Source organism: Lepisosteus oculatus, chromosome 2 (genome assembly GCF_040954835.1).
Source record: "Lepisosteus oculatus isolate fLepOcu1 chromosome 2, fLepOcu1.hap2, whole genome shotgun sequence".
Lineage (NCBI taxonomy): Eukaryota > Metazoa > Chordata > Actinopteri > Semionotiformes > Lepisosteidae > Lepisosteus > Lepisosteus oculatus.
In genome coordinates this window covers 48,931,254-48,940,399 of record NC_090697.1, presented here as the reverse complement: position 1 = coordinate 48,940,399, position 9,146 = coordinate 48,931,254, and the positions used below count along the sequence as shown (strand labels likewise).

General features: G+C 39.4%; 1 protein-coding gene across 2 annotated transcripts; it reads left to right on the top strand.

The window, feature by feature from the left end:
• The first annotated feature begins 3,205 nt into the window (after positions 1–3,205).
• On the top strand, positions 3,206–8,992 carry dynlt1b (dynein light chain Tctex-type 1b). Of its 2 annotated transcripts, none has more exons than XM_006625836.3 (5): positions 3,206–3,304; positions 5,077–5,118; positions 5,344–5,467; positions 6,095–6,172; positions 8,690–8,992. In XM_006625836.3, the coding sequence occupies exons 1-5, from the start codon at positions 3,278–3,280 to the stop codon at positions 8,758–8,760; spliced, it is 342 nt and encodes a 113-aa protein (XP_006625899.1). In that variant the 5' UTR covers positions 3,206–3,277; the 3' UTR covers positions 8,761–8,992. The 2 variants fall into 2 exon arrangements, with proteins under 2 accessions (XP_006625899.1, XP_015203982.1); XM_015348496.2 differs by lacking the exon at positions 3,206–3,304 and adding an exon at positions 3,345–3,606.
• Positions 8,993–9,146: the final 154 nt, after the last annotated feature.

Here is a 9,146-nt window from a genome sequence, read left to right as displayed (position 1 = left end):
TTGGTTAGGTAGTAAATAATTCCACAGTTTTATTCAACAGTAATTTTATATTAGTCAGTTGCTCCTCGTTTGTCTCTGGTCACCTTTTGCTTTGTTTCAGTGGCTGCAATATAACTCACTATTGTGCTGAAGGAGCAGTCTAGATACTCTAGATTGAGTTGTCCAGTCTGACCTGTTTTAGAAACTTCAAAACCCCTTAAGCAAACAGTCTGATTTCTATGATGGAGATCAGGAGCATCACCTGATCATCAAGTGTCAACTCTCATACCCAAGTATGCTGATGATATGAAATTTCTGGGCTTGCCGCTCCTCTTTGAGTGTTTGTTTTTAGCAATTCTACATTTTATATGGATAAAATACTCAGTGATATTATCTTCCTAACCATAAGTTTAGTCCCATAGCTCATGAGCTATACAGTATGTACAGGAGTAGGCTTAAGGATTTCTCCTGTACATACTCAGAGAAAATCCCATCAACCACCATGGACATTCCTGGACGTTTGATAGCCCCAGTCTCTGTCCCTTTTGTTGCACTTTCTTTTTGAGCTTTTAATACTTTAAAATCCCTTTAATCCATTCAACAAGGCCATCAATTTGGGTAAATGCAACAAAGTGCACATCGTTGTAAAGCACAAGAGTAGTGACCTCACTCATCAGATGGGACGTAATCAGTAATAATTTCTCCCAATATTTCCACCTGAGAGAAAATCATAGCAAAGAATGTATTGCACTGACATCTCCTCAGAGTACTTCATTGTGTCATCTGCTACACCTTGCATAAATTCATTTCCTTGCTGTGTCTTACCAATCCATTCCTCAAAGACCCTTGCCAATTCTCTCTAATGTGGTGCCAATAAGAGACCATAAAGGCATTGAGTTTGATAACTGTCAGTCCACACTGTTTAACAACATTGGTCTAGCTCTTTCCATATGCCTTGATAAAAGATCAATTGGAGTTGTCTCTGCTTAGACTTTTGAAAATGAAAATGGATGAACTGCATGACAGTACCACTTGTAACCTCTTCCCCCCGTGTTCCCCTTTTAACAAATCTGGGACAATAAATCATTTCTTACACAATATAGGATTATTGGGACCTTTAATCTGGTTCTCTACCAGTGTTACATTCATCTCCACTATGGTCTTCCTGATGTGCTGCTGACTTACTAGCTTAGTCTCTTCTGAAATCTGCCCCAGTGACCACTCTTTCCTAACAGCTGGGGAAAATCTACCACATCAGGGATGTCACTGTCAGTCTCAGTGGCATAACCCAAACCCACACAAAACCACACGGAGCAACTCAGCTTCAACCTACTTACCAGGCACCAGAAAGAAATCACCAGTTAATGGGGAAGGGGGCACAGTCCCAGGAAAGATGAAGGATTTAGGGAGTTAATCTGATGAGCACTCATGCAGTGGGATATGGTCCAGTACTGTATCTCCATACACAGATGTGATTCTTCAAGCCTCTGTATCAGGGGGTCAGATTGAAACAATGGGGCTACAATTACACTGGAGTCCACCACAGATGTCGTGACGAGATTCTCCTCTTTCCCTGCTTACCATATAAACCACACTCCATGGGTTTATTGACAATCACGCACCACTGCCTGGGTTAGAATAGTGAAGAATCAATCACATTTTCTACAGAAAAGTGTATTATACCCTTGTTTCAACAAGGAGTGAGGACAGTCTGGGAAGTTCAAGTTCAAGTTCAAGTTTATTGTCATTACACTCATATACATGGTATATGGTATAATGAAATGCTATTTAGCTAGCTCTCGGACATAAGTAGTACAAAGAGAAAAAAACAACAACAACAACAACAATACAATTGTGTAGCAAAAGAAAGACAGAGACAACAGGCAGTGTGCAAAAAACAACAACAGACGATGTGCAAAAAAAACAACAACAGGCAATGTGCAAAAAACAACAACAGGCAATGTGCAAAACAACAAAAGGGTAACAAGTTATGTGCAAAAATATGCATCAACAGAATAAAATAAAGGGATAGAAATTATGGGGAGTGAGCTTTTGACATGTATGGTAGAGGTAGATTTTCAATGTGTGTTTGGGTTTTTGGTAAGAAAGAAATGAAGAAGGCACTGTGAGGTTCAGATCATAGGTGAGAGGTGAGGTGAGAGTGAGAGTGAGAGAGGCTGGGAATTTAACAGTTTGATAGTGCGGGGTTAAAAACTGTCTCTGAGTCTGGTAGTCCGGGCCCGAATGCTCCGGTACCTTTTTCCAGATGGTAGCAGATCATAAAGTCTGTAGCTGGGGTGTGTGAGGTCTTTGATTATGCTTAGAGCTTTCCTCAAGCACCATCTGTCATAAATGTCCTGGATAGATGGGAGGGTAACCCCACTGATGGACTGGGCAGTTTTCACCGCCCGCTGTAGGGCTTTGCGGTCAGCAAATACTTACAAAGATTCCCATCTTTGTTCCAGTGTCTTCCAGTTCTTATGAATATTGTTTTTTCTTATGGGGTATCACTAGGTCTGAAAGTCAGACCATTTTTTCATGGCATGTAATCACAGATTCTTTGTATAAATTGCTTCCATTAACTTAGTACCAGCCATTTGATATTTGGCATGCACAGTCTTGTTGCACTTATCGAGATTTTGAGTTTAGTTAAATCTCCTAAATTGATTACACTGCTAAAGCAGTATTTTTTTTTTTACTATTTGCGTGATCTGGTTTTCTGATGAGTTTACTGACTGCACCACCATCTAAATTATTCATATAAATAAGGAACCGTCGAGGCCAAATAAAATTGACGAGGCGAATTTAAGGAGAGCTCTGTGACCCTTAAACTGTACTGAGCAGTAAGCCTTTGAGCTTTCGAAGCCTTCGCACATGCCTGGTTTCTTTATATTTTAATGCTATTTCGTAACTTTTGCATTGAATGGGACATGTCGCTTTAGTTGATGTTGTTATGTAACGGGATATGTTCCTTAGAGATAGTTTAGAAATAGCCTGCAGGTGTTAGCAGACTTCAAAACAATAACAGAAAAAGGACTAGATTTAAGAATGCATTAATAATGTTCAGAAAAATTCATTGGAATATGTAGGGCACATTTTCACAACACATTTTATATTTGAATTGTACAGCACCAAAAGATGACCTATTCCAAATCGTGACCTAGACGGAATCACATCCCCTCCGCTTTATTGTGCGATTTTACTCCAAGCCCCTTAATCCGCCGTCCTTTGTTCAGCCGGGATCAGGATCTACGCATGCGCTCTAAGGCGAGGCGAGGAGTGTCTGCTGGGAGGCAACATGGATGAGTTTCAGGCTGGAGAGGAGGTACAGCGCTTTTCAGACATGAAATGTGATCAGTGTTAAAAATAAGCTACAGTCATACTCGAAACAAGTAGACATTAGTATTAAGAACAGAAGTCCTTTGGTTGTTTTGAGTGCGGAGATTAAAGAAGGTTAACGGTTGCGTAGTAAACATCACCGTATATAATACGAGAAGCTGGCGAATAGAAGTCAACTTCAGCCTCGTATCTATTATTCTGGTTCAGGTATTATTAATAGTCATCTGAAGCCAGCTGAATGACTTTTGTTGGGGGGAGGGAAGCGTGATGATTTTATCAGATTTGGAGGTGGGTGGTCCCTTTATCCGGGGGAAATTATGTATTTTTGACATCCTCGCTTTTCTTTGGACCGATGAAGTTAAGATGAGACGTTAGTCTCCTCTGTAATATTTTTGAATGTCGGGAGATTCTTTTGACGTTCTTGATGGATTTCAACTGCAAAATCCGTGCTGTGTACAGTAGGCTGCGTATGTCATCGGTTTGACTGTTTTCGTTTATGAGCTATTAGAAAAGAGTGTTTTATTGGAAATTTAAAATGTGTTACAATTTTAAACGTTTTATTGATGTGATTTTTTCGAATTCGATTTTCCCCATGACGTATTTGTAGCCTTGCTTTTAACAAGATCTGCATTACAAATTTAATTTAATAAACTGAGACGTTTTTATACAGTTGTTTTAACGTGGTTAATGATTGTTGTTACTATATGGGCTGTTCAATGACAAAATCGATAAAAAACGCAGGTTTAGCAAAACACCAGGGAAGTGATTTTGATGTTGATGTTTAATAAAGTGAAAGTTTTCCCCAGAAATCGCACATTTAACCCCTAATTTACCATCAGTCACATGTGTTGTCTGCAGACATTGTTTTCTAGTTTCAGCTAGCTCTTAAGACCTTCATGCATTGATATTTATTATTTATTTACATTTATTTACATTTCTCTCAGTTATGCTAGGTCTTTGTGATTTGTTAAATGTTTGTTAAAAACGTAAATACCAGTTTGTGTTTTTGTTTCAAAGGGTGTCTGGTTAGTGTTCTTTCCACTTCAGATCTAAGTTACAGATTACACGAGTGTTATAAAAAATGTCAGCATCGTATTGTAGACCAAGCCCTACATTGACTGTATAAGCAACAACAATAATTATTTTTCCATCCATCCATCTTCTACTGACTCCTTCCATATTATGGTCATGGGGGAGCTGGAGCCTATCCCAGCAACCAATGGGCTCAAGGGAGGATACACCAGACATTTATACCTAGGGCCAGTTCTCCAGGAAATAACTAAACTATCACAATGTCTTTGGATTGTAAAACCTGGAGGAAACCAATATGAACATGAGGAGAACATACAAACTCCACCCAGATAGCAGTTCAGCTCTTGAATTGAACCCAGGTCCCCAGTGCTGTGAGGCAGCATTGTTTACAACTGTACCACCATGCTACCCAATGTCTACTTTTTTCCCATAAAAATAAAGTTGCCATATCACTGTTAAGTGACGTACCCTAACTGTATAAATGGGTTACTTAAGGTACTTATTGATTTATGTGAGGCTTATGTTCTAAAAGTATCACGGAGGGTGAAATTAAAGTTTTAAAATGTTTTTAAAAAGCCACAAATGCTGTGTGGCTTAGGTGTTGTTTAGGTCCACACTGCAGTGATGCTGCTTTACAGTATTTGTAATGTTATTGTTACCAGTGTATATCCTTAATGGAATTTTATATTATGATCATAGTTTGACTTCCTTTGTTTGTTTTTATAGATTGTCTTTGTCGTTGATGAAGTCAGCTCCATTATCAAGGAGGTGAGGGCTCTCCTTTCGAACATCCCATATTCTGTCGTGGTCCCTTCTCAGCTTTGCCTTGCAGTAAATGGTCAGGGGATGTTTTCTTTGCTAAATTAAACCTTACATAAAATGCATGTTGTGTGAATGCTGTACTTTCTCCTTCATTTCAAACTTCCCCTCTCTTAATCAGTTGTGATTTTCTAAAGATGCTAAAGCTGGAACTTCAAATTATTTGTGCCCCAGTCTGTCGAAGGCGTAATAGGAGGAAATGCCTATCAGCACAGCAGGGTCAACCAGTGGACGACGAATGTCGTGGAGCAGTGCCTGAGTCAGCTGACAAAGCTGGGCAAGCCTTTCAAGTATATTGGTAGGTCTGAGCAAAGGATCTTGTCTGCTCCTTGGTAACTGTGGATAACTCAGAACGTCTGATCTGATAAGCACTGGAAGGATTTATCCCTCCAGAAAGGGAAAGGTGATTAAGCAAACTAAGAATGATCAAGATCTGTCATGTCAGAATTTAGATTTTTATCTTTTTCTAAGAATTGATCATTTTTGTATCTATTTTTGCTTAAGGCTAGTATAGGAAACTGAATAGCTTGAATATTTCCCCTTTGATTAAAACCTTTATTAAATAATTGTCCTTAACTTTGACCAGCCATGATTTACAAAGCTATGGATCCCCATTTACTACTTACAATGTGTCTGTTTTGCTCAAGCAGTACACTTTATCTTATTGTGCTTTCAATTCCAAAGTCCTTTTATGAGCATTACTCTAAAGCATTTCATAATGGTCATTTAATCTTTTTGAGTTCTTTATCACTAGTTCCAAGAAAACCTCTAGTTTTTGTGTTTAGTGATAGTTGTGCCAGTGTTTGTTTGATATTTAGATATCCATTTATTTTCAGCACAAATGTAAAACCTAAAAAAGTTTTGAATACTCTTATCTACATCCGGGTGGAAAAAATGATAAGGATCACCCTGCTTCTTCCCATAGTGACTTGTATCATCATGCAGAAGAATGGGGCAGGCCTTCAGACTGCTAGTTCCTGCTTCTGGGATAACACCACTGATGGTATGTAGAGGACAGAGAGGCAGACACAGAGGGGACACTTTGATTTCCCTTTTTGTTTTGATCCTCTAGCAGAAAAGATTCTTGAACACCAAAAACAGACCAGGAAAATAGTGTCTTGACGTAAGAGGCCATTACTCAGGGAGAAGTAATGGGATTACTGTGATTTGTGAGAGGACTTTTATTCTTGACCACATACCTACTGTTTCAACCCAGCCTTATTTTTATATAGAAAAAATGAGAGCACTGAGTTTAATAATTTTGTGGGGGGGAGGATGGCTGTCATTGTTTAAATTTATAGTGTACATACAAAGGAAACGTGTTAATATGAGAAACGCCAAGTATATTGAAAGCAAGGACTTTCACACGGGTGTGTCTCAGGTGTAAATTAGGCAAGTAACATCCCAGGATGCTTAGGGTCTGGTATAAAAAGCTGGGCAGGTCTGGTCATCTACAAGAGACCAGGCTGCAAGAGACCTCAGTAACTGTGAAAGAGGGGCGATTGTTGAAGCTCATTTGGCAGGAGGTTCAGTAACCAACAAAGCTCTGCTTGTTGTTTCCTGTGTGGTGGTATTTAAGATAAAGGTAAGATGGAACTCGAAGGGAAACCAGCAGAGGAGATACTCCAGGCTTGTGAAATCCATGTTTTAATTCAAAGTGCAATTCTGACAGGCAAGCAGCTGCAGATCAGTTGAATACAAATTTAAAACTGGGAACAAACAGCCCGTTATATCAAAAAGAGTCTGTCCAGAACTCCACAGAGCAAGATACCATAGTGGGGTTGCAGTGCACAATCTGCACATCACACCTGGCAGTGTACGTCTGTGAGTCTAGTGGAGTAAAGAGCAAAGGCAGTGGACTGTTGAGCAGAGTGGAAATGGGCTACGTTCACATGAATTATGCTTTGCATTCTTGATAAACAGACAAGTGCAGGTGAGGCACCAACCTAAAATCCTCTACAGTCCTGAGTGCTTGATTCCAACACTGAGGGGTTCGAGCGGTTCTGTAATGGTGTGAGATGCATTTTCCTGGCATGCTTTGGGTGCACTCATTCCCTTAGAAGGCAGGGTAAATGTTAACCGCTACTTAATGGTATTGAGTGGTCATTGTCACTCCATGTCATTGCATTTCTCTCCTGCTGGGAGGGGTGTCTTCCAGAATGACACTGCCCCCATCCACAGAGCATGTGTGATCACCCAGTGGTTTGATGAGCTTGACTCTGATGTTACCCATGTGTCATAGCCTTTTCAGTCAGTTGATCTGACATATTGTGAAATGACAGCATTTTCCACTTCCATTAATCAGGTGCGAGTACACGCAATGCATAGTCTATAAGGGCTATACTGGCTTCAAGTGATGGCCTAACATCTTATTAAGTGATTTTGAAATTGGGTGTATTAAGCACTACAACTTTTAAAATCACTCCTAAACATATCTGCATTGTGGGGCATTACTGATGGGAGGGGTGAAGGAGATGAAAGGTGGGATTCAGATTACATATAAGCATCAAAATAAACTTGTCCTTCTATACATGGTTTAGAGAAATAAAGTATATGGACATTGGATATTAGGGAGGCACACTGGTTAGCATTGCTGTTATACAGCTCTGGGCCTCTGAGTTCAGTGTGCCCTGGTTATCAAGAGAGCTGTGCCTTTGTGTTGTTTGTATGCTGGAGGCTGGGCTAAATCAGTGCTCTGTAGTTAGCTTTCTGGGATGCCAGCACATTCTAATCTTAGAAGATGTAGTCGAACAGTCCATCAATAACAGGCAACAACCTGGGAGACCCAAAGTAGTGAGTGTTTTCCAAGGTTCCAAGGTTAACACGTCATAACCTCAGTATGATGGTCTGGACAAATGGGTCAAGTTACTACAGAACCCTTGATGATGACAATCTGCACATGAATCAGGTAGGACCTCGCTTGCTGCAGATTCCCTGGGTTCATCCTGACATGACATTCTTCCAGCAGGATAATGAATGTCCTCATGCTGCTCTTGGGCCAACGTTCCCATCACTGTACATCTACAGTATGGGAAGAGCTGGGGTGATGTGTGGCATAGGGAGATTAGTTAACACGCATATGCTTGTGCAGATTCTGTGAGAGAAATAGTACAGAATCCCCCAGGCTCAGAGCTATTTGAGTTTCAAAGTCAGCATGATGAATTTACCTGTGCCGGTTCTATAAAATGCCAGTGCAACTACTGCTACATCAAACAAGTAATTTACCTGATTACACTGTGAATTTGTTGCAGTTACAAATAATGTTTCTATGCTCATTGTATATTTGAAATAAAGGACAAAAAATACAAACGATATACAGAAGTCTCAATTTTAACACTCTTTGTTGAAGCATAGAGAATCCTAAGTGGGTAACAAATAAATAGCTGTGGTAGACTTTTACAGTTATGTTAAGATTTATAGTTGCAGATAGCTTACTCCTCTTTTGAGATATACAGTACATAGGTCTTATTTTAGAGGAAGAGGAAAAAACATTTACGATTATACCTTTTTCTTTTTACAGGGAGCTGTACCGTGAGATGGGAGAATAAAACCATGTATTGTATTGTCAGTGTCTTTGGGCTTGCTATATAAAATTCAACAGTACACACCAAATTACTGAAACAGTAAATACTAGTTTACTAGTTTTATAGATACTTTAACACTATTTGTACATTATTTCCATAGAAAATAACTTTTCATAGGTGTTTTAATCTAAATGTATGTCACTGTCTAAACTGTCCCATGTTTTGTGTGAACTGAATTTCTGAGCTGAAATGTTGTTTTGTGTATTAAATGGAATAGTATTCAGAAACCCCTGACGAAATGTGGTGGTAATTTTCTTTAAAGCATGGTTTGGTTTTCAATTCCCTATCTAGAAAAAATGTGTAGACCCTATTTGGGCAGAATTTAACACAAATTATTTTTGTTGCACTTATAAACGATATTTCAGTAGCATGAAAGAAGTCGCTTGTACTGTA